The following is a 26048-nucleotide window of genomic DNA, read 5'->3' as shown; positions in this document are numbered from 1 at the left end:
ATTATCAGAGAAAGAAGACGATTCGTTGTACCGATCTCTATACTCTAAATCCATTCAGTTTTCTCCCCTCCCGCGCGAAGCGCGGAACCTTTACGTTACCCTTAGTCGTTACTCTTAATCCTTGTCTGAATTCAGTTACCCCCTACCAGGCGAAGCGCGGAAGCTTTGACGTTTCATTTAATTATTAGAGAAAGAAGACAATTCGTTGTAGCGACTATTAATCATTGTCTGAATTTTCAAAAATGTTTCTCTGTCTCATCGAGCAAAAACTATCGACACTGCGGATCCGACACAGCAACATAATTATCATGCGTATCTTTCTTGCTCCCTCGACGTGGCGACTCCACCCAACATCCCCTCTCTCTCTCTTACTCCCACCCCTCTTCCATCAGGCCTTTACCTACATCTCTCTCTCCTCTCTTTCATTCTCGTTTCTTTTTTCTCTCTTTTCTTCTTTTTTCCCCCTTTTCTCCTTTTCTTTCTTTTCTTTCTTTTCCTTTTCCATTCCCTTTTCTTTTCTCATTTTCCAGTTTTCTCTTTCTTTCTTCTCTTCTCTTTCCTTTCTTTTCCTTTTCTTGTTTTCTTTTCTTTGCCTTTCCCCCTTCTTTTCCCCCTCCCCTCCGCTCACTTTTCCCGACAGCTGCACAATTTTACCGACAATTTCCTGACAGGTGGGGGTGTCGCACCCCACCCCCTCCCTTAGCAACGCCTCTGAGTGCAGGGTCTGTTTCAAACGTTTAACTTCGAATCCGTGGCTCAGGATTTAATGTGGCCTGCCCCCTCTATTCAATAACCCCCCCCCCACACACACACACACACACACTCCAATAACGTCTCCCAAGCCTTCTGGAATAACCCCCGATCTCCCGATTACAATTCTGCTCCTCTTTGTAGGGCCGAGCGGGGCTTCATCATGAGTGCTTTTACATGAACCTTTTTAAAATAAATATATTATGCTGGATTTCGACCCGGATTGCAAAGACTAAAATGACAGGGTGATCATCCCCAGTATACGCTTGCAGTTCACAGTCATGTGCACCCCCTTCCTCCGTATTCCCTTATATACCGTTACCGTCAATGCCAGTTACATATGGCCGGCCCCCTCTTCAATAACGGCCCCAAGCCTTCGGGAATGACCCCCAAAATGTCCTGATTACCATTCTGCCGCCCTTTGGAGGGGCCGGGCGCAGCCTTTTCAGAAGACAGTGTTTTTACACAACTCTTTTCAGGTACTACGGCTCATAAACAAGTATGCTTAGAATTATTGAAAATAAGCTGAATTCAGACTCAGTTTTGCACAACCTAAAAATTACAATACGGACAGTCACCCCCCCCCCCCCCCCAGTTTTCTCTTACTCGTTGTTTCTGTCACTTTATGCCATTTCCTTGTCTTTCTTCATTTCTCACCCGGCTTCTCTCTTCTTTTTCCTTTCTCTTTTCCTCTCTCTCTCTCTCTCTCTTTCTTTTCTCTTTTTTTTTCTTTTCTCTTCTCCTTTCTTCTCCTTATTTCTCTCCTCCTTTCTTTTATCCCTTCTTTTCTTCCTCTTTTTTCCTTTTTTTTTTTTGGCGCCGCTAATAGGGGGGCCGCGGCCGTTTCGGCCCCCCTGGATCCGCCACTGATGTCTAGAACACATTAAGACAAAGACACGAATGCTTTTTTCTCCTTCATCAATACTTTATTTCAAAAGTTTAACAAACAATATCAAAGCTTCGCTTGGTGAATGTTTGGATAGTAGGTTTACATGTAAACGTAGAGACATAGCCATGTATCTTGTCATGTGTTTTCGACTTTATGCAGTACGTTTCGAAAGGTAGAAATGATTGTATTTGTTGGGTTAAACATAACACGGTGTAACTTTAATAAAATCATGTTTGTGATTAAAACCCGTGATAGAAATACAGTTTAAATCCCTCAAATTCAACCGGGTTTGTTTCCTACCAAATTCCTGATGCATTATGTATAATGTGTTGACTTGAACGAATATGTATCTGCTGGAAATTGTCGCATAAATATGCCAGCACACCTTTTATAAATCCTGCACCAAATATCCCGTAAACAGTATTATCATGCAGGCAGTCTCATTGTGCTACAAAATGTGTACAGTAAAACCAGTGGCGGATCCAGGGGGGGGGGCCCGGGGGGCCCGGGCCCCCCCCCTTGAGAAAAAAATCATGTAAAATCACGTGATTTTTACCTTTTTTGGGGGTTGGGCCCCCCCCCTGGCGCTCAAGGGGGGGGGGGTGCAAATTGAAATTTTTTTGAGGATCAAAAAAAAAAAATGTGCTCACTACCCCCCCCCCCCCCCCCCCCCCCCCCCCCCCCCCCCCCCCCCCCACTGAGCGAATTTTTGGCCGGCGCGTTTTTCAAATTTTTTCGGGAGCAAAAAAAAAAAAAAAAAAAAAAAAAAAAAAAAAAAAAAATTGTGCTCTGTATGACACCAACCCATCCCCCCCCCCCACTTAGCGACTTTTCGGCCGGCGCGATTTTCAAATTTTCGGGAGCAAAAAAAAAAAAAAAGTTGGGCCCCCTCCCCTAAGAAATCCTGGATCCGCGCCTGAGTAAAACTATGTTTCTGATGTGTTGCTCAACTTGCTCGTGAATTGGTCAATTTCAGAGTTTGATCACTCAAAGTAAATAACACTTATCGATGGGGCAACTTCATTAAAAAAAAAAGATCTATTCAAAATAAAATAAGAAAAATGCAAAGTCTAAATATTTAAACATGAGGCGCACAAAATTGTAGATGTGTGGAATTTAATAACTTCAGTCTCTCCGTGCGGCCTGTATAGCAATAACTGTTGTCATTGTACGCCTGATTTACATTATCATGATTTTTAAATGTACGAATACTTATGTTATCACTTATCAATCACCTACGTATCACATTTGACTGATTACAATTAGTTTCTACTGATAAATGTCTCTTATATCAGCTGAAGTAGTACAAACTTTAAGATCTGAACGAGTAACGAAAAGAGTGAAAACAAAAATACAGTGCCCTTCCATGCAACTTAAAATAAAGAAAAAACGAACACCTAACACTAACACAGCAACACAGTTGCCAGATTGCAGGTAAACACATAAAAGGAGAGTCTCATTTCAGGCCGTCCTAAAAATTCAGACGAGGTAGTTCAGCATGTTTAGTCTTCATCAGCCTCCACATTCAGTATTCGTAGTGGTCTTATGTTGTGACTGATTGCGTGAAGGAACTGTACCATGTCGCGCCTTCCATCACGCAAGTCCATGTAAAGGTTGCGGAGCCTCTGCTGCAGATCACGGTACACCCTCTTGGTTTCCTTCCGTGGTGGGTTTCCCATCATGAACTGGGAAATCGCGACTTCAACCGCTGCTTGCTCTGCCTTCAGGTTTTTCACGGCTTTCCAGAAGGTCGGATGATAATTTCCCACCTGCTTTAAGAAGCCGAAGTTCCATGACTCGCACGCATTGTTTGTGCGCGGATTGCCGTCTATTGTGGCCTGATGCACATTCCAGACATGCGGTGGGAAGATGGCTGGGAGGCGGTAGCGCATGTTGAATTGCTGTCCTTGTCGTTGCTGCTCAGGCCCTCTGATATACGTTCTCTCAAAGTACTGCAATAGAGCATTGCCCTCCGGAGGAGCGACGGCATTCACGTACTCGAAGCCTCGCACCACATCTCCTTCCGGTAGGAACGCCAATCCATCAAGCATTCCCACGAAGTGGCGGAAGTCAGCATCTTCACGATAGTGCTCTCCCAAACCAAGCTCCTGCATGAACAAAGACAATTCATATAAGTGAGAATAATATTTACACAAGGTGTTGAGCTAAGTAATAATACTAGTTTTTAAAAAGTCTCTAAACGCTTTAACAAACAAAATAAAATAATAAACAATGACATATATAATAAACAAAACCCAAACCATAACCCCCCCCCCCCCCAAAAAAAAAAAAAAAAAAAAGCAAATAAACCTACAAATACCAATTCATATGAAACACACATCTATGTGAACAGAGAAAGTTAAACTTAATCATCAAAAGCAATTCTGAATAAATGTGTCTTGGGGCAAGTTTTGAATTGGTTAACAGTCTGACAGTTTTGACATTTAAAGGTAGTTTGTTTTAAAGTTCAGAAGAAGCTTTGCAAAAAAAGCGATGACCATAAGAAAGAGTTGACACCAAAGAAGACACGAGGTTTAATTGTATGCTGGAGTGCCCCAAAGAAACTACAGTACTTTCATATTTTTTTTAATGCCAAAATAATCTTACATTTGACTTAGAAATGGGAAGACAAAACAGTGTGTCTCAAAACATAGAAATCGAATTTAACGGCAAAAATAATGAATACATCATTTTACAAGATATGTATTGAAAGCTATGCTTCAGTCTCTACTTTCATTTGATGCAGAATTTGATATGAATAATTCATGCATGATTGAATTACAACAATGAAAAGTATCTCTATCAAAATTGGATTTGTATATGCAAATTGCAATAAATATATATAGCTTTTGATAATTTTGTCATGAAATCCGGTTTCTTTTTTTTTCTTCTGGGGCATACTGTGTATTTCAGTTAATTTTATTATTCCCACGATACCAACGAAAAAAACGTTGTTCACAGCATCCGATATTCTTTGAGCAATACAGTTTTCACGTATAATCGATTAATTCAATAATAATTAATAGAAAATGAGTATCCTTAATCATAGGATTATCACATTGATCAAAATAAAGTAGTCTTATTTCTGACATTTTGGAATAAAATGAGCTTTCCTATTTGAAATAAAATTTTACGCAATACGCATTATCTTGTTTGACAGAATGATGTTCCCTACAAAATCATAAATTTAGGTTCGTTGTTTAAAGGAAAACAGTAATTGATGTAATATTCACCTGTACGCGCCTCCAGGTTGACTGCGTCAAGTGGTAGAAGCACCCCTGGTTTCGATGAGGGGTGAAAACTGCCTCTGCTGCTCGCATGGCGGCAATCTCGAAATCAGTTATGATTGTGGCAAGCATGGGTTGGAGTCCTAGTTCTGCAATCTTGTCCAGCACCGCTTGGAACAATTCTTGATATGTTTCTCTGGATTTGTTTTGCAAAAAGGCGTAAAGCACAGTGATTTCCACCTCCCCCAGAGGCACTCGAATGATGTAAAGTTGTTTGAAAAGTTTCGGAGACATGGCAAAATTGCCATCCATAAAACAAAGTTGGGCATTTGCGAAGTGGGTAAGACACTCCTCTGTGGCGAACGCAATGATTCTACTCCGAGCTTGTGGACCGTTGTCGTATAGGAGGAACTGCGTTGGGTTGGGCCCATCCGTCATCGTTTGTTCTGGGTTCATGTTCAATTCTGCTAGGGTTGCAGGCTCCAGAGGTCCTCTGCGTTGATTTAAGATTGTCCTTCTGATAACGGTGCGGCTCGGAAGACTTCCCTGTGCTTCTCTAGGCAGATTTCTCACCGTATCAGTGTAAATTTGTTTGGGTGTGTCATTGGTTGTCGATGCCCGTGCCTTCATTTGCTGCCGCGCTTTTGCTATCTCCGCTCCTACTAGGTCAACGTCATGGTTGTGTGGGTTAGCTGTGTTCGGTTGGGCCCGATTGAGATCTGTTTTTAAGGTTCCTTTGCACCCACGTGTACGCCTCACACACTTCCAAAGAATGGACACCTTGCCCTCAAATACTTTCGTGTACATATGCCCCTCATATATGACCTTCATTCCACCCTTATTTGATGCAATTACCTCCATCGCATGTCGTTTGTCCTTTTTGATATCTATACGTTCTTGTCGAGGGAATAATTGATGCCCATTGCTGTTCTCCCAGACTATTTATACCTCAATATTAATCCGCAATCAACTTTTTTGCGCATCATTATATAAATAACGATGTAACTTAAACCGAACCTCTGCAAAGCGCGCGCTTCTCTGGAATGTGATGGTGCGGTTGGTATTTAAAGATAAAGTTGAGTTCTGGGGCCCGTCTTACAAAGAGTTACGATTGATCCAAATCAATCGTAAGTCCTCCAATCAATCGTAAGTTTGCAGTCTCCTATCTCTTATGTACATAGTTATACGATTGATATCAATCGCAAATAAGTTACGATTGATATCAACTCTTTGTAAGACGGGGCCCTGGTCTTGCGATTGCATTATGAAAGGAACGGTGTGGAAGCAATCAGAAAAGGTTGATCATCTAGCATAAACATGTAAGTATTTGTGTATAGTGCAAGGTTTTGGAGTCATCAAAATGATAAAAACTTTGGCCCAGTCTTGGTAGTAACAAGCACTGTACACAGAAAGATATTGATATGGGACTAACACACATATGGCAATCAAATCGGGCCTCATTTTAAAGCTGTTACTTGTCATATCTGGGATATGAAGTCATTTGAAATAGATTTTCAGGGAATAACTTTTTTCTTTGATGTTCTTCCACACTTGCATAATAAGAATGATAACAAACGCTCACAAATTATTGTTCACCTTTCCCCAGAACTCAACTTTCTCTTTAATTGATGGAACATGGGCGGCTTTCTGCTTTGTATCGGAGTAACAAAGCTGATTATTGATTTTTTCCCAGACTATTTTATACCGCAATAGTAATCGACAATATTTTATTGCAACGCGCGCACTTCGGGAATGTGATGGGTTAGCATTGATAACATGGCTTCCTGCTTTGTTTCAGAGTATCAAAATACCAAGCCCACAAGAAAGTGGAATTATCGGAAATATGCATTTATTGGAAATTACATATAATAGTAGTCATTGCTACGCAGTTTAAATGTCCAACAATCTTCAAAAGTGAAGGAGAAGTGGGAGGGGGGGGGGGAGGTTCATAGATATCTGATCCTATTTTGGGGGCTGTACTGACTTTTCTTTTTATTTAATAATTACACCATGGAGCGACAACTCAGCCTATAAAACATGGCCAAACTTCTCGATTATAGAAATCTTTTTCCCCAGAAGTTTGCTCAGTGTACCAGTACCATTTGCTTTTACAAAAGCATACCGGTATATAAATATTGAATAAGGCAGACTAATGGGACATGCATGGTTGCTACTCCGAGTTTCACGCCTTGCAAGCGATCATCAGACGACTGATAGCATTCTTCAAAGTACATGATTCCTCTGCAACCTTGGTACAAATACGCTCAAAATAAGACTTAACTAATACAATACCTGAATACAATATAATAAGAATTACTCATGAGTACTTCTAATTGTATTTTATTAGTTAAGTCTTATTTAAGGGGTATTTGTACCAAGGTTGAAGGCAGGGGCGTATATCCCATGAATATCTACAAATCTAACCCTATAAACCCGGGGCCGTATGCTAAATTGTTTTTCCAATGGACTATCTATAGTAATTGTGTATGCGCAAATGATCATTTTCCTCGACGACATAAATATACGAATTATTTCGTAAACTTAGTCAACATCAAAGCTATATATTTTAATGCAGGTGCGGAGCTAGGATCCTATTCAGGGTTCTTGTTAATAGCCGGCAACCGGCTATTTTTTCCGGCTGTAACGGCAATCGTAGCCGGCTGTAAGCCTCTCCAAAAAAAAAAAAATAATAATACAAAAATCACATCATATTCGGTCAAGTCGCTATCTCAAACCCTGCTGGTCTTCAGACTGTCGGGCTGAGCATTCCCAGCCCCGGACTATGGCACAAATTGGGTCATCCTGATAAACAGAGACCACTAATAAACAACATAAAACATGTCTTATTATTCCTCATCTGAACTTGATATCATGATTAACCTTGCAAAGTTACTCTGTGAAGATAGCTGATCTGTGACGTGTTTATATATGCCTTTGCAATGCAATGTTTGCACATGGTCAGGGAGAGAGCTCCCTGCATGTATCATTGCCATATGAAATTATGTGGAAGTGTGTATCACACACACCCAAGACACACCCTGCAATGAGCTGATCCAAGTTAGTGACCAATGAGGAAGGTTCTCTAGCTATGTGGGTGGAGTTTGATACCAGCATAAATTACAGGTTGGTGACCGCGCGTGCTTTCACCGTACCCAGTTCAGTGGGAGGTCAAGAAGCCACGCCCACAAGTGTGCATGTGACAAGCATGAGCTCTCCATCTGTGTGTATGTACAGTGTATTTGGGCGCCGGAGGTTTGTGTGTACATGTGTGTGTGACTGAGAGAGCACGCATGGGCTAGCATGTCCCTGCATGTCCCTGCATGGACGAGGCAGGGACATGAGTAAGACAAGTAAGACAAGTGAGACTCGATAGAAAGGATGGCTGTGTTAATCGGCTGAATTGAAGAATGATCAAAAACTTAAATTACTCACAATATCCAAGACTTTGTTGATTGATATTTCTAAAAATTCAATTATTATTGTTATCAATATTTTTGTATTTTATTTATATATGAACATTATTTTAGGGGGCGAGTCGGCAAGGGATGGATATTAATATTGAGAGAGAGAGAGAGACTCGGGGGAGAAGGGATGTGAGAGGAACTGACCATCGAATGTGTAAACATTTAGAAAGTTGTGAGCTGAGAGTGCAGTAATAAGAAAAGGTACATGAGCGATGAACACATTGCAGAGAGAAGGGAATAAAGAGGGTGAGAAAAGAGAGAAGGGGGCTGGTTGTTTTATTGTTTACAAATTCATTCATGGGAATTACTGCTGCCAGAAAGCTGGCGCGCAGCGGCCAGGGTGTAACATTACACTGCGGTTTCTTTGATTATCTTTATCATCGGCTATTAGCACATTCCAAAATGTATGCAAATAACGGTTAACCGGAGCGAGAAATGCTAAACGGTTTTGATGAATGCGGTCGGATAACCGTCGGTTAAACGGTTTGACTCAGGCCTAGTGTGAAACTGTGATTGATTTGGCGATGCACGATTCGATTCAGAATACGAGCGCTGCACAACCGGTGCGGCACGCTATACACATACACTGTCACAGAGACTAGACCGTAGACGTACGTTCGTAAACAAGCTCAAGCCAGCGAACTCCGCTCGCAATAATTTAAAGAGGCCAGCTCCAGAGCTCGCTCTGCGTCCAAATGATCACCCGCATTGGCATTGCTATTTATACTTCGTAATCCTAAGTTAGATCTACCGTATTGTGAATAAAAAATGAAAATTTGTACTCATATGTACTCAGAACTTTGTCCAACACCGATATAATCCTTATATCTATTTGATAATTGTTTCAATACAACAACAAAAAGGTTTTTTTCTGGATCTTTTCTTTTCGTGTTGTAACATTTTTACTTTTACTTTTACTTTTAGCGATCTATTTTACCGATTCGAAAAACAGAGGTGGCATATTGCATATAAACGTTAAGCGCATGGCGATTGGAAGAAAAGTACCGAAAACTATTTTTTTTTTGTAGGCCTAGAGTCTATAGAAATAATTATTAATTATTTTTTTTTTAATTTTTTATCGCAAACGATTTTCTTCACTGACAAGGTCCTGTAAACGTCAGTTAACCGTTTTTGCCCAGGACTACCTTGTATCATTATCATGTAATTCAAAATTGTAGATTCATCACAAATATGATTGATTTATCAGAAACAATAATGGAGCATTTTCATTTCATATTGTATATCATATGAAAAGTAAGTTATTCAGCCAAAATATTCATGATCTTTATCATTAAACTATGGCTCATACAGTGTGGTCATATCTTCAAAAATAAGGCTAAGATAGCACCAGAGAGCATCTAAAACCCTAAAGCTTCCAGGGTCCTGGACCCCGGCCGCAAGGGACTTCGCGCTCGTGATGTGCGCTTCGCGCACATGGTGATGTGCGCTACGCGCACAGAGATTTTTCTTTTGCAATTTTAGTAGCCTCCTGTAAATCATAAATAGCCTGCTATCAGAAAAATTAACAAGAACCCTGCTATTTCAGGGAGGGGCGGTAGTGAGCAAGCGAAGCGTGCTCATTAGGGGTGTCGGTGTTAGGCCTCCCGCACGAAGCGTGGAAGCTTAGACGTTTCCCTAAATTATTAGGAAAAGAAGACGATTTATTGTACCGATCTCGACTGTTAATCCTTGTCTGGATGAGGTTCCCCCTCCCGCGCGAAGCGCGAAAGCTTTGACGTATTATTAAATTATTATAAAATGTAGACGATTTGCTGCACCGTTCTCGATGTTGATCCTTGTCTAAATTCAGTTTCTCCCCTCTTTGACATTTCATTAAATTATTAGAAAGTAGATGATTCGTTGAACCGTGCTCGACTTTTAATCCTTGTCTGAATTCAGTTTCTCCCCCTCCCGCGCGAAGCGCGGAAGCTTTAGACGTTTCATAAATTATGAAAAAAAGCAGAAGATTCGGTGTACTGTTCTCGAATTCATCTTAATCCTTATCTGAATTCAGATCTCCCCCTCCCGCGCAAAGCGCGGAAGTTATGGCGTTTCATTACATTATTAGAGAAAGTAGACGATTCGTTGAACAGTGCTCGACTCTTAATCCTTATCTGAATTCAGTCCCCCCCCCCCCCCCCCCCCCCCCCCCCCCTCTGCGCGAATCGCGAAAGCTTTGACGTTTTCTCAAATTATTAGAGAAAGAAATCAGTTTGTTGTACCGCTGTTGACTCTTAAACCTTGTTTGAATTAGTTTCCCTGAAAATTTTTAATCTCTGATTTCTTTAGCTGATATTATAGGAAAGTGAAACTTCGAGAAAATACAAGTATTGTAGTTGTAGTCACTCTCGAAGTCATCACAGCGGATAAAAAGTCACAGTTCGTAGGGGAAAAAACTTGTCGGCTGACCGACAATATACATCTCACCGACTTCAAACTTCTGCATTGATATAGTACACGAGGATCGAGCAAAAATACCGACACAGCTGACCCGACAAAGCAACATATTTACCCATGTCTTTCTTTTACTTCCACTCCTCCTTTCTCAGGCTCTTACCTCCCCCCTCTCTCCTCTCTTCACCCCCCCCCCCCGTTTCTTTTGTTTACCTTTTCTTCTTTCTTTTTCTTTTTTCATTTTCTTCCTTTTCTTTCTTTTTCTTTCTTTCCTCTTCTCCCTCTTTTTCTTTTTTCTCTTTCTTTCCTTTCTCTTTCTTTTCCTTTCTTTCTTTTCTTTTCCTTTCCCTCTCTTTTTCCCCTCCCCCTTTTCTCTTTTTTCCCGACGGCAGCGCAATTTTACCGACAATATCCTGACAGGTGGAGGGGTGTCGCACCCCCACACCCCCCCCTTTGGCGACGCCCCTGGTTATAGGATAATCATGTACTTTTAAGAATACTATCAATTGCCTGAAGATTGCTTGCAAGGCGCGAAACTCGGAGTAGAAACCATGTCCCATTAGTCTGCCTGCTCTGCCTTGGAATTGACCACTGTTCGGAAGGATATATAGCAAAGCATAATATAAGAGGAAGGGGGAGAGCAGCCGGGTCACCGTGCCCCTGAAGAAGAATACCCTCCCCTCCCCCCCCCCCCCCCGTCTTCCTTCGGCAATAGTCGGGCAAAAAGTCACAATTTGGGGCCGAAAGGTAAACAAATTTAAACTGGGAAAGTGGAAAATAAAGCAGCGGTGAAATAACAACTGCAGAATATCCCTCGCTGTTCTTTTTCGATAAGCCTAATATATAACCCGGATGTAACCATAACAAACTTGCCACATGATTTTGTTTTTATTTTATACCTCTAACATTAATACCTCTGACGTTTTTTCCTCTGACATTTTTACCTCTGACATTTTTACCTCTGACATTTTTTCCTCTGACATTTTTACCTCTGACATTTTTACCTCTGACATTTTTACCTCTGACATTTTTACCTCTGACATTTTTTCCTCTGACATTTTTACCTCTGACATTTTTTCCTCTGACATTTTTTCCTCTGACATTTTTACCTCTGACATTTTTACCTCTGACATTTTTTCCTCTGACATTTTTACCTCTGACATTTTTACATCTGACATTTTTTCCTCTGACATTTTTACCTCTGACATTTTTTCCTCTGACATTTTTTCCTCTGACATTTTTACCTCTGACATTTTTACCTCTGACATTTTTTCCTCTGACATTTTTACCTCTGACATTTTTACCTCTGACATTTTTTCCTCTGACATTTTTACCTCTGACATTTTTTCCTCTGACATTTTTACCTCTGACATTTTTACCTCTGACATTTTTACACCGAGCCAGATTTGTAGCTTATTAATTCCACTGGCAAGGAACAAGTGTGGGGGCGTCCGACGAGGAAACCTGACCATATGCAGCATCATTGTCACTTCTAACACGGGTATGGGGGAAATAAGGCGGGAGAGGGCACGACCTATATGCTTGGCGGCCAAAGAAAGGGAAATAGAAGAGAATGATATGAGACAGATGTAGAGAGAGAGAGAGAGAGAGAGACAGTGGGGGAGAAAACGAATACAAATGGGATGGGGGTGTAAAGAGGAAGTTAAAATATTCAGCAAGTTTATAGAGGGAACCAAAGATGATCGTGAGGAAAAAAGAAAGTGTAATTATCATGGGGGGGGGGGGGGGGTCTCGAAATTTGAAAATGTGACATTTTTCTCCGTTGGGGGGGGGGGGGGGATAAGGTCACCTATTTTAGGTTAGCCGTGGGCATATATATATATATATATATATTTAAAAAAAAATAAATAAAAAAAAAAAAAAATCAAAGGGGGGGGGGGGTTTAGGTTTTTTTTAGGGGGGGTTTACACACATAGAAATACCAAAGGGGGGGGCGTACGCCCCTGCCTTCAAGTCATCGGTGAACCTGCGACCTTTGGCGTTGCTCAATTAGTATGGGATGAGGGTATTTCCCCTTCCCCCTCCCCATAAACACAAACACATACCAGCTCAATTTTAATGGTTGCTTTCATCAGGGGCTGATCCAGCCGGCGGTAGGGGAGGGGGCCAAAGAGGGGGCCCAATTCGTGAGAAAATATTTAGCGGCGAAACAGCCAGCCGGTCAATAAACGGGTAGGGGGGGGGGGCAGGGGCACTAATTTTGTTGCCGTGCTCAAAGAGGAGGGAGGAGGGAAAGTGATCACTTTTTTTTAAACTCATCCCCACCCCCCCCCCCCCCCCCCCTTGAGCACCAGGGTATGGGCCCGTGTTCTTTTTTCCACAAAAAAAGGTAAAATTAACGTGTGTTTACCTGTTTGTTTGTTTTTTTGCAAGGGGAGGGGGCGGGCACCCCCCCCCCCCCCCCCACCTCCCCAACCGAACGGTTATCAGGCCAGGTTTTGTAGCCATCAATCATTCAGCCGGTGAGGCCTTCATCAGATGCTACTTGATTATCTAAATTAATTATTCCTCTTAATCTTATTACAGACTCGTCAGAAATACACGTCGTGAATATAATGCGTTTTGTCTTGCATTGAGGATGCCCCATTAATCATACAGAATGGACGCTAGAGGGCGAATCCTTGATTACGAAAAAAAAAAATAAGGAGCAACTTCGAGAAGGGCATAATGATCTTTCGAGGACCTACTCGGTAAATATAAGATTTTGAGCACATTTATATGTTCATAGCCATTTTTTACTATACAATGTGTTTATCGTATTTTAAGTAGATTGTTCCTTTTCTTTTCTTCAAAAAACTAGAGTGTTTTATTCGTGTTTGCATGTGTTTACAGCCGTGGTTACGGACTTGACAACGGACGCCGAATAAGGCACGTCGTTTGGAGCTTGTTTAACGGTGTCTTACAAAACTCGTCCCCAGAGTTCGGGGGCAAAAGCCGCACAATGTCTGTAGGTTATTGACTGGGCCGAGTTGGGGGAAGTGAGGCCTGATGCCGCCATTATCCACAATGCAGGACTATTTCTACCCTTTCCCTTCGTTTTTGATAATGAAATTGATCGGATGTCATGAATGCTACTTTTCTGTAGACCGAATAGGGTCTAGCTAGGCCTAGAATCAATCATCTAGATCTCCTGCAATAAATATTCATGCCAACTTTCAAGTTTCAGTTTAACTTTTACAACAAAAATGCCTGTTTTTGTTTACATTGTCAAATTAAACATGCATGTTTGTTTAATTGAAAGTGAAACGTGATGTAATTCTTTCCTTGTACAGGTGGATTCTTCTATGAAATGATGTTGTGCTCCAAAGAAGCAGCAAAGCTACTAAGAATAGTCACATTTAAAGGTAAAAAAAGAAGGCTGACACTAAGTTTTAATTCTTGCTTTTATTAATCTCAAACCTACGTACACTCGCAATATAATTATAAACACATAGTGACATATATCATCAGTACACTTGTAGTCATGTAGAGTCTAGGCGTCTAGTAAGTATGGAATTGTTGAAATGTGCTTTCATCAGCTTTGTCATGTTCATGTAGACCCTATGACACATTTCTTTATCATTCTAGATGACAAATTTCTTCATTTAAAGATAACTATAAAAATGATGAAAAGTATTTGCATTTTTAAGATTAAAAACTGTGTAAGGAAGGAGTACTTTCTAATAGTTCATCTGCATGGAGATTAATAGTATTCCTTGCTGAGTATTACATATTGACCTTTAAATCGCCAAACGAATCAATCATGATTTGCTTAAACACTTGGAATGGTTCAAGTGTTTTGTTACCTGTGTTTATTTAACAAGCACTAGCACTGATTTTAATTAGTACACACAAGTTAAAATTTGTATGTGACATGGTACATGTATACTTGTATTCATGTACTTTTGTGTGTATTACAAGATTTCATTATTAAGTCAATATGCATGGAGCCATTTTCATTTCCTACATGTCTGTGTGTCATTAGTCAAAGTGTGTGCCCACCACATGTCTGAGTGTAAGCATATCGCTATGTACATGTATACATTGCTCATAAAGCTACCATCATCCTGCTTTTAACAAAAATTTACTTGCCAAAACCAGCTTCTTCCTTTTCTCATTCCAGTGTCAGTTGTATACATTTATACTTCTCTTCTAAATATACATGATCTAAACAGATCTATATCTCTCTTCTTCTTTCATTACTCTTTTTGCCACCCTTTCCTATTCCATTCCTGCACACCATCATAATCTCTGTCCTGTCACACTCTTCTTGACTAACCCCTGACCGTTGCCACGCCCAGATGACCCTTCACCACCAGCTGACCAACACGTGGTCACTGCCCCCAAGTCGGTCCGAAGGGCCCTCATTCTCAACCATGGGGGTGCAGCAGATGAGGGGGAGAGGCGGAGTGCGGCTGCCGTAGAGCTGCAGAGGATGTGGAGAGGGTTTTGTATCAGGTAGCACTCATTATTTCCAGAGCCATCTATACTCAAGAGTTTGGCCAAACTGATTTTTTTGGTGTGTGCTTTCTCAACAAAGCCATATGTTTTGTATTGTGTCCAAAGAAACAGGTTGGGCAAACTCTGTATAAAGTGGCTCTGATTCTTTCTTTGGTCTTGCACATATTGTTTCCTTTACATTGTAAGTTTCTATGAGAAAATGCTTAAACCTTTAACGAAATCTTACCTCCCTCTTTCTATTTGTACCCAAACATGTATCTATGCTTTCTCATTGTCATTTGTGTAAAGCTAGTATATATATTCCTATTCTAACTCATTTCCATAAACTACCAAAGCCTACCTGTATATATTGCTTGCATCTACATGTATGTTCACTAGCAATAACACCAATGCTTGCGATATTGATTTTGAGAGCTACAGTGTATGTAGAGAGTCATAACATATTCATGCTTCATCTCCACTCCCTGCTGTGCTATTTATTCACATCGTGATGTGCTTTTTGTGTAAGCCAGAATCATCATACATGTACTTAATTTGAAAGTGTAATTTGGATATGTTTTGATTTATGTTGCCACTTTACTGATGATATTTCACCTGATCCTTTAGATGTCGTTGGTTTGAGGTCCTGAACCCCACGACCAGCGTTGAGCCCAACAGGCCAGAATCAAGAGCTTATAGTAGGTTCTTAGCCTCACGGGCCTCCTCTTATCGGCGGTCAGTTGCTACCATCAAACAGGTAATCATCACCATCCTTCAATGACTGGTTTTCCCACACTGATGGGTAGGGCATTTCACATCATTTCCTTTTTCCAAACATTCTAGGGGGTGTTTCACAAAGATCCTAAGTTGAACTTACATGTATCTCTAAGTTAGACGTAACAATTATGGAAAGCCGTTTAATCTTTGAAATATTTTGTGAAAGTTATTCTAAAAGGCATAAAATGTTGATTCAAATCATTCATATTTTCTATTATCAAGGAGAATTGAAACATTAGTGCCCTTAAAAAAATAATCTTGAAATAATCAATGATACACCAATTAATTGTGTCAGACAGTGTACAATGTCTTTGGTTATGAGTAAGCACGTTTCCCAAATAATATGTATCATACTTTTAAGGACTCTTGCTGCAAAGAGAGTTCTTGATATGAAAGTACACATAACAAAGTCTTTGATTTTTGAGAAACTTTGTAGACATATTTAGTTATAACAGCAATATTCATTTGTATTATGAAAAACATGAACTATAGAAATGAACTACAGAGAAGTTTAGTATTACAGAGTGTTCCAATTTTTCATATAATATTGTATATTCATTTATTTAATACAGTATGTACATTGTAAGTATTCCATCTTGTCTAAATACCTGATTTTCTTGATCATTTTCACTTCTTGTAGTTTGGTGAACGAGAGTCAAGGTTGCAGGAATACTTTCAGAACTGCCGTCAGAAGGCAGAGGAGAGAGGAGAGGAGAGCATCACGTAAGTTCACCAGTCATTACCACATCTTTTGGGGATTTAAATAATGGAAATCTCATTTGAGGCAATATCAGTGATTACAGCTACCGGTAGATCTTATTCTGCCTTTAGAGTGAATTTTAGCCATTAGAATGTGAGGAAATGACAATGTTCATAAAATGACCTGATTTTCATTTTTGATACATGTTTGTTGAAGCCTGAATAATGAAGAAACTAAAAAATCCAGGCTGTGTTGTTGTACGGGCTCTAGAAAAAATGTTTGAACAGATCTAGGGTTAGATAACTTATTAAAGAAAATGAGAAGAAAGAAGGAGCTATATAACGTCATTGTGTATAATAAAAATATGGAAGATCTTTAGTCTCTGTATGTTTATGTGCCCTTCTAGGCTAGAAACAAAGCAATGGAGTATATTCTGCTTAATTGCATAAATTCTTTCATTCAGCTTGTAAGAGGAAAAATACTGCTTTTTCACATTTTCACATTTTCACTTATTGATAGCTGTGGGCCAGATCATCATATCCTCTTTAAACCTACCGACTTTGTTTCTGTTTCAGATTGGAAGATTTCTCTGCCCACTTCATCCAGAGTTGGTGGCACAAGGTCCACACCAGACGTCAGCTCCAAGGCAGGCATCAGCTCCAGGGCATCTCGGGCATCTCAGTCACCATGGCCACCGTCACGCCCATCAAGAGCGCCTCCTCCATCACCAAGTCCGTCTCCATCGTTCTCTCCCCAGAGACGGGCGTGGTCATGGGCAAAGTGCATACACCAGGGACACCACCACCGTCCATCAAGGCGGAGTCCAGGAGGAGGTCTAGGAGGTCGGTGCCAATCACGAAGAAGAAGAGGACGGAGCCATTGCTGCCGAATGAGGCGGCAGCTATCATTCAACAAGCCTGGAGGAGACATATTGTAAGTTGTTACAGTATCACAGTCATGAATTAAAGTAGACTGTGGTGGGAGAGCATTATAAAGCTGAACAAATATTATCAATTGCATGCCCTTTCTACAATATCAATAATTCAAAAGAGAATCTTAGCAGACCAAGACATTACTAATCTTAAAATCGGCAACATCATTTTAATTAGAATTAATTTCTTTCTTATGAAAACAATATATATATATATATATATTTTTTTTTGAGGGGGGCAGGGGCTGTAAGTCATCTTTATGATAGTCATGATATTGTGTTTTCTTCTTTCCTTTAATAATATAAGAGAAAGTCCCAGTTCGGTTGAATTCCTTTAGCACTATAGAAGTCGGCTGTCCTTGATCAGTATACATACTGTACATGTATACCAAATCAGGGCATAAACTCATAATACATTTATATGCAAAAATATGATATATGTACATACCATGTACAGATGCATGTCTTGTCACCTAGACAATAGAAAAGTGATAAATATCTCACCTTCACTAGCAGTCCATCCATCATCACTCTCAATCTGTCACCATCACAGGATGTGCAGGTGTACCGCTACTACAGAGACCTCATCAACTTCCGTTGCCGTGGCAACCCAGCCATGATGCTGCGTTGCATCAATCCGAAGGAGGCCAGTCTGCTGGATGCTGCTGCTGGGATCCACGTCAAGTTTAGACTCGCTGGGGTAAGTTGAAAATTATGTGAAGTTAGTATGATTATGTATCATTACCTTATCTTATAAAAAGTATTTGTTGGCTATCTTACCATTCGTTTGAATTAGACTATCGTTAGAAATACATATTTACAATGTATTATTGAGTAATTGAATTACCCATTTTGTTCATATGAAATACATATTTACAATGTATTCTCGAGTACTAATTGAATAATCCATTTTGTTCATATGAAATATACATATTTACAATGTATTCTTGAGTACTAATTGAATAACCCATTTTGTTCATATGAAATACATATTTACAATGTATTCTTGAGTAATCGAATATCCCATTTTGTTCATATGTTCACAAGTTATTACGTGATAATTTTTCATAATGCGCAATGCTACAATTGTTGATACATTAAAGTCTCAATAAAATTGAAAAGTTAATATTCTTTTTTTTCTTTATTGACAGCTGCATTGTTCTCTCTGCCCTTTTTTTATTAGAACTTAGACATAGTCTTCTTTTTTAAAATCTCATTTTGTACCACACTTTGGTTTGTTCTGTCGCAATGAATTCTTGTCACCTGATCAAATGAATGAATTTCCTTATTTAATTTCCCCTCCATTTCAGACAAAGTAATTGGATATCAAGGTAACTTAATCAAATTAATAAAAACTTACTTCTCATAATTATTTTCCTTATTGCTGTTCTAAGAATATCATATTGTTGACAAACTATCCATTAAAATGAAAAATATTATTAAAAACAGTATTGGCAAGCATTGGATACCTTGAAAAAAGGTAATCTTTGATAGAGGTGATAACCAACCTATCTGTATGCTTTACAGGCCAGATTTCCGCCCAACATCTACTACAAGATCTTTACTCATCGGACCATCATCGACATGTGTGCCAACAGCCCTAAGGACTACACCAAGGCCAACACCAAACGGTTTGCTGCTAGGGATGTCCACAATCGGAGGGAGCAGGGGAGTCCAAAGCTGGAGAGGGTGGAGGTTGATAAGATAGGGTGGTACCAGAGGGAGGAGAATAATGGTTGGAGACTGGTCTCTGACAGGGTGAGTTGGTTAGCTATAAAGGCCATGAGAGTGTGTCACAAAGATCCTAAGTCAAACTTATCTCAAAGCTAGACTTAACAATTATGGAAAGCAGTTAGCATCTTTGAAAATATTGTGTAAAAGTTATATTAAAAGGCATTAAATTTTGATACAAATCATTTATATTTTCTATTATCAAGGAGATTTCATGTTCTTGAGGTGGAATTTATAAAAAGGCAACAAATGGCTCTCCATAATGTTTAAGTCCAACTACGAGTACAGTTCGACTGATATCAATAAAGATAACCATAAAAATGATTGCTCGCCACTATTGTTTATGCAGAACATGAGTTGGAAATAATTGTTGTAGGTCTGACCTCAACGATTTTATTCCAATGTGCCTTCCTCAATTATTGTATGTCTCATGTTTTATGTGTTATGTTAAGATCCCTTGGCAAGTTAATTTTTTGAGGACGAGCCTCTGTGAGACAAAAATTTCACTTGCTTGATGTGATGTAAGTGGTTCTAGAACACCTACCCCCTGGACATCCACCCCCCAGATAACCATCCCTAGTCAACTACCCCCTAGGACAACCACCCTCTAGGACGACTATCCCCAGACAACTACCTCCCAAGCAACTACCCCATAGGACAACTACCCCCTAGGACAACTAACCCCCGGACAACTGTCCTAGGGGATAGTTGACTGGGGGGCGGTTATCCGGGTGATGGATGTCCAGCAGGGGGTAGATGTCCGGATACGGATGTGAGTTGCAAAAGAGATGGGGGCATTGTACATAGTAGTTGGTCGATGGAACTAATCATTTCATCATTGTGAAAATAGGTGAGGTCAGATGACTTACATTGTTATCATCATCAGTACATTCATTGTCGTTTTTGATGATGTCTGAACAGGCCCTTATGCCAGCATTGTTGATGTTAGTCTTTATTTGACACCAGTTCCTTACAAACAGAGAAAATAAAATAAATATAATCAAGTATTTATCATATAATATCAAATACTTCTTTGCAATCTTACTACATTTTTTTTTTTAACGCAACTTTAGATAGTTGCATGGGCTTTGTTCTTTGGCTTTTAAGAATTATTTAATGCCTGTTAAAGAAATAAGTTATTTTGATAATTCTGTGTTGCTCTATACCAAAGATGTGAATATCAATCATTCAATTTATATATACTTTTTTTTTTTTTTTTTTTTCTAGTTGATCTTGAGGGCAGACCAGGACCCAGTCACATGGGAGAGTTCTAAGACCAAACAAGACTTCCCCCACTCCAAGCTACAGAGGAAAGAAGATGTGGAGAAGAAAAAGAAGAGGAAAAAACTAGATTGGATGAAAAAGATGTAAGTAATAAGAAAACAATACTAATATAAACAATCATGGATGAATAATAATGTACAGATTCTCATGTGGTGTCCTTCATTGTAGATGTTGAAAAGAAATGATCAAAATCAAATGAGAGATCATACACCCAGGATCAAGATTAAGAATAACTCCTGCTGCCACTGCTATAAAAAAAAACCACTACATCTTCAATCGACTCTAGGATGGACCTAAACTGTATGATAGTGTAAAAGATGAGAACACATTTGCACAGTCAACCTTGAGACAGGAATGTTCATTGTAGACCCAGAATTCATGATATTTATGCCTGCAATCATACAGTTTGTCCTTTTTGTGCCTCTTCATAATTGCAGTTTTACCGAGATATAAATCCACTTTATACCTAGTACTGTGACTACTGTAATGTACAACATAGTATTTGATATTGCCCAATTAAAGTTATAATAATCTAGTTATGTAAATATAAAATTGAATTTGCAAGTCTTCTTATCAATGAGAGGCGTAATCAAGTAAGAATCGCAACAATATGTACATGTAAGACCATTGGAGCAAACGTCCCACATTAAGTTATTGAGCACTACCCAATAACTGCCGCAATATTGACCAATGACCAACCTTAAATAGTTACATTTGGCATTTCAGTACTCCATTTTCAAACCCCCTAATCATGCAGGTCCCTCGGAGTGGACCTAAAGCTGTCGGCCGTCTGGTTGCTTACTAACAAGCATTTATTGCTTTCTTTAATAGCTGTCAGGTAAAATAAACACCACTATCTATGCTGACTTTGTGATCTTTTGACCTCTTGCAGGTACAAAGACGGCATGCTCCAAGCCCAGGCTGAAGACGAGGGTCTCAACACTCTTGTGGAGGATGCTACCAGCGGCCTCATGGCCCAGCTAGAGAACAGGGGACCCGAGGCCGTGGACGACTGGGAGGTCGATGAACTCCTCCAGTGGACAAGTGGCTTAAACTTTGATGAGTAAGTGGATTATTTTAGCCGCGGACATCAGAATTCTCAGAATTACAGAAAATAATTCAGCAAAATAAAAAATTTGCTATGCATTCAGAGGGGCTGCACTACCAGCCTCCTGTTTGGTCCCTCATGCTACAACAACACAAAGGCATGTTTTGCTCCCATGATGCACACTCACATTTATTGTGCACAATTAATTTACTTCACCATGCCATCTCAAACTGACGCAAAGTAATTCGCTATCTTTAGAAGATAGCTTCTAGGAGCTATGGAAATACATTATTAGTTTGAGGTGCAAGGATTAATATTACAACAACAAGTAAATTACTTGTTTGGGTGGTGGTTGGGGGTTAAGGGAGATAATGGGCAAGCTTGAATGCAAAGCATTTTAACCAGGTTCTGCCCCCCCCCCATATGATCATGTTTGAGTGAATATATCATAATCGTTATCACTAGCAATTCTCCAAGCCTTCATGTCTTCAGCATCGGCCTGGGTGAGGCCAGATGCTCTCATATATTCTCCAGCTTAATCCTCCATCTCATATGGCTAATGTAGATGTTGACTTCTGGTATTACTGCAGTGGGGTTCTAAAGGTGTTTACCCTAGAATTCTAGAGCTTTTTGGTCATCACTGGGTTTATATGCCATTGTGAATTGAATTGATCCATATATAATTTCTCTGTCTTTTTTTTCTTCAGCTACCAAAAGTCTTGGCAGGAGATAGCCACTTCTGCAGGATCAGAGGCCTATATAGGTAAGTCTAGACTCTGACCCCTGCATGGAGCTCAGCCATTCAGTTGTTGAGCCAAGAATTAACTATCCTGTATAAGTCACTTTATGGAACGTTGGTGTTTATTCCAAAGAAATGAAATATTTGCGTCAGCAATTTTGTACTGAATCGAAATAGCAACTGCTGTAGTTGTGGCTGGTTTCATGCTAGCAATATTTAAAGACCCTATCCGATGAAAATCCAGCTTGATATAATTGGAAAACTTAACGAATGTAGAATACAATTATAAAGGAATAAAAAGTATTTACCCTTTAATTATTGCACAAAAGCAAATTAAAACCTCATATCCTGCACCCCTCCAAATTACAATTCAACATGGGTAAAATTTGCCGAAGTTACAGTGACGACATAACATGCATGTGGACCTGACCGGTTCACCTATATAGCTGAGGCGATGAGCCATGCTGAATTAATGCAAAGTCATTGTGAATATGCATACTCCACATAAGATGATGTCATCAAGTCGATGGCAAGTTTTTAGGTTGACAACTTCCGACTTTCAAAGCTTTAGATTTTGAGTTTTCAGAGAGCTGATACTCCTCCTACAGACACTTAATGGCATATAATTGATATTATTGTAATCTATGGCTTATAAACAATCCATTTCATTTTTCAGTTCGGATATGGTCTTTAACAAAAGATATGATTAAGTAGAATGTATGTACTGTGAAACCAGAACTTTGTGGGCGATTGGAACTTCAGACTTTGTGAGTGATCTGGATTCTCTAAAGTTTAATGATACTAATTGAATGAATTTGTGTATCACATTGTCACAAGTCCCTTGCTGTGAAAATTGCCATCCATAATAGTTGCCATTATAAGTATGCATTATAATAGTGCATTTCTGCACTTGTCACAAGTACCTTGCCATAATTATTGCAATCCATAACAGTCTAAGTTTCTGATTTTCATTTCTTTGCTTGTTCTAATTTTGGCTCTGTCCATCTTGTTATTTTCTCAGATGAGAGGTTGCAGTTCAAGACGAGCAAGCAGGATCCTTACGAGTTCAGCTTTACCATGAGAGAGTCTCTCCCTTCCCCGCCGTCACCCTCTAGAGTCACCACGGCCAAGTCAAGAAGTGCCACAACAAAACTCCAGATGGAAGACATAGCGGTCAACTGAAATGGCCAGGGAAAAAGCAATGACTTTTATTTTGCCTGATGAGACAGACAAAATTGAAATGTGAATGATATAAGATTTTTCAAGGAAACAGGAGAACAGTATGGTAACATCACATGTTTACATTCCTGGAGTGCAGTTCAAGACAGTTGCAGTTCCAATCAAGGAATTAAGATCCTTACATGTTCAGTTTTACCATGAAGGACTCTCTTCCTTCCCAGCCCTCACCATCTAGAATCATCAGAGCCATGACACAGAGTGCCACAACAAAATTACAGATAGAAGACATATAGCTGTCAACTGAAATGTACAGTGAAAAGTTGCCAGATGAGAAGAGAATAAAAGTAAAATGAACTGATACAGATTTTATAAGGAATCAGGAGGAAGGACTAGTAACATCTGATTTTTTACAGGCTTGGAGTACAGTTCAAGACGTGCAGTTAAAGACAAGAAAGCAGAGACTCTCTCTTTCTTCCCTGCCCTCACCATCTAGAATCACCATAGCCAGGTCATAGAGTACCACAACGAAAATCCAGATCAAAGATATACAATGTAGCTGTGAACTTAGGCAATGCAAATTTTGTCAGCTGAATGGCTAATCAAAAATTGGTATGAAGGTTGATACAGATTTTTTAAGGAAAATGGAGGAAAATATCATTTGTCCTGGCTTGTCAACATGAAATGGAATGACCTGGGAATCACTGTGAACAATCATTCTGCACCATATTTAAATATGTAAAGAAGACAGTGCTGCATATAAACTGAGAGACCCATTGTAAAACATAGTAATAAATTTTCAGCATCAATATAAATTAACAATATTTACTATGGAGCATTCATACATGGTCAGAACAAAATGGAGGAACAAAAGTGCAAACCAACTTGGATACTAATGATAATTACTTGAAGGAAACCTCCTGGCAACACTATAGCTTCAATTTTTAAATAAAATATCAATATAAGATATTATATACCATTCTTGTATCTGCTGAGTTGATTTAACATGGATGGTCTTGGCAGTGCTGCACTTTGGTGCTCAGAATTTGAGTGGGACAAAATTTAGGTGGCATGAAAGTCAGGGATTGTAACGTAAGAAGATTGTTTAGGAGGATACAGCATCTAGGCATACAAAAATCAGAGACCCAGGTGTCAGAAAGAACAGTCTGGTAGAATTTGTTAGCAGCTGGATTATTGACTTCACAAAAGATTTAGATTTATACATTCCCGGGAGGAATGTACACTCCAAAAAAAAATCAAGCATATATATATATATACTCTGTAATCTATACATACTAAGTTGGTAAATACAGTGCAAACTTGAAATCATGTCTATTGGTTTAGAATGTTTCAATGTCTAGGTGAATTGTAGAAAAGGGGCTCTTTAAACAAATTTAATGTAAAATAAATGTGGCAAGAGTTCAATGCAGGAATGATTTAAAGATCCACAATGTTTTCTGGTGACTGAGTTACGTACATGTAGGAACATTCCACTTTTTGAGTAGTTTTTAATGAAATTACTCTACAGCTTTTTCCAATGACTTTAGATGATAAAGTATCAGTCAAAGATCATCAATTACATTTTACAGTAGTAAGTATTCATCAGTTCTTGCTTTGGCAAGTAAATTTGAAATCTTCTAAAGTATGAATACATTCAATTATATAAGGAATATAATATTCAATTGGATATATTACTTGCTGTTCCAAATTACTTGGAAAAGAAAAGGAATCTCCTGTAGGCAGATTTTCTTGAAAAAGCGATTGTCATATAAGTATGTAATAATATAAAAGGGGAAATTGTTTCATTTCAATATCAATTGAAAGAGACTGATTTTAATGAAATATTTAGTAGTTGATGACAAGTTCAGAAGCCACAATATCTGAGATATTGAAATGTAGCCAAAGTTGGAGATATTTTCCAACACTGCGGTAATCATTCAAATTAGTGCTACAAACATATATACATGTAGAAATTTATTCCATTCTTCCAAGTATCTGCCGTCCATGATTTTTCTGTAAGAGCTATATATTTATTGAATATGTTGTTTAAACTGAATATATAATTCGATGTGAAAATATTGGCCATTATTCTTTAAAAATGAATGTATGTAAAAATATATATTTGCAATTAAATTGTTAATGTATTACTAATATCGCTAATGTTATGTGCAAGTTTGTGTTCCTTTTCAGTTTTAGGTACATGAATAATTTCAGCTCTGTAAGAACAGAAGACAAGATTTAAGTATTCCTCCTTCTCCCTTGCCGCCTCCTGTCTGCTTCCCCTTCTTCTCTCCTCCCTTCTTCTCTTCTCCCTTCTTCCCTTCTTCCCCCTCCTCTTCCCCTCCTCCCTTTCCTCCTTCCATCACCCTTGCTTCTTCCATCTCCCCCTCCCTCTCCTCATCCTTCTCGTGATTATCACCCCCATCTTCCCCTCTTCAGTTCTTCCCTTCCTCCTTATAACCAAGCCACCACTTCATTCTTAAGATTCCTGTGTATGA

The 26048-nt window shown here is 39.3% G+C and overlaps 2 protein-coding genes across 3 annotated transcripts; one reads left to right on the top strand and one right to left on the bottom strand.

Annotated features, from left to right (window-relative positions):
- Window positions 1–3141: 3141 nt before the first annotated feature.
- LOC100891505 lies at window positions 3142–5727 on the bottom strand. The gene is made up of 2 exons (XM_003724254.3): window positions 4873–5727; window positions 3142–3747 (listed from the first exon to the last, which is right to left on the bottom strand). Exons 1-2 carry the CDS (start codon window positions 5725–5727, stop codon window positions 3142–3144), a joined length of 1461 nt encoding a protein of 486 aa, XP_003724302.3.
- Window positions 5728–13395: 7668 nt separating this feature from the next.
- On the top strand, window positions 13396–25708 carry LOC582849 (uncharacterized protein C11orf65 homolog). Of its 2 annotated transcripts, XM_030995143.1 has the most exons (10): window positions 14466–15182; window positions 15792–15921; window positions 16582–16664; window positions 17217–17574; window positions 18126–18272; window positions 19100–19330; window positions 20531–20670; window positions 21480–21650; window positions 22343–22398; window positions 23396–25708. In XM_030995143.1, exons 1-10 carry the CDS (start codon window positions 15160–15162, stop codon window positions 23554–23556), a joined length of 1500 nt encoding a protein of 499 aa, XP_030851003.1. In that variant the 5' UTR covers window positions 14466–15159; the 3' UTR covers window positions 23557–25708. The 2 variants fall into 2 exon arrangements, with proteins under 2 accessions (XP_030851004.1, XP_030851003.1); XM_030995144.1 differs by lacking the exons at window positions 14466–15182; window positions 15792–15921; window positions 16582–16664 and adding an exon at window positions 13396–13435.
- Window positions 25709–26048: the final 340 nt, after the last annotated feature.

The sequence above is a fragment of the Strongylocentrotus purpuratus genome, unplaced genomic scaffold, assembly GCF_000002235.5.
Source record: "Strongylocentrotus purpuratus isolate Spur 01 unplaced genomic scaffold, Spur_5.0 spur5_scaffold_21, whole genome shotgun sequence".
Taxonomy (NCBI): domain Eukaryota; kingdom Metazoa; phylum Echinodermata; class Echinoidea; order Camarodonta; family Strongylocentrotidae; genus Strongylocentrotus; species Strongylocentrotus purpuratus.
The sequence above is the reverse complement of the archived record's forward strand: the minus strand, read 5'-3'. Positions and strand labels throughout refer to the sequence as shown.

Bases quoted from the DNA above. Each gene is read 5' to 3' on its own strand.
- LOC100891505 (XM_003724254.3), bottom strand. From the start codon at position 5,727: ATGGAGGTAATTGCATCAAATAAGGGTGGAATGAAGGTCATATATGAG. The intron at 3,748-4,872 runs GTGAATATTACA...TTGTTCATGCAG, and splicing joins CAACCTGGAGGCGCGTACAG to GAGCTTGGTTTGGGAGAGCA.
- LOC582849 (XM_030995143.1), top strand. From the start codon at position 15,160: ATGTGGAGAGGGTTTTGTATCAG. The intron at 15,183-15,791 runs GTAGCACTCATT...CTGATCCTTTAG, and splicing joins TGGAGAGGGTTTTGTATCAG to ATGTCGTTGGTTTGAGGTCC. The intron at 18,273-19,099 runs GTAAGTTGAAAA...TATGCTTTACAG, and splicing joins TCAAGTTTAGACTCGCTGGG to GCCAGATTTCCGCCCAACAT.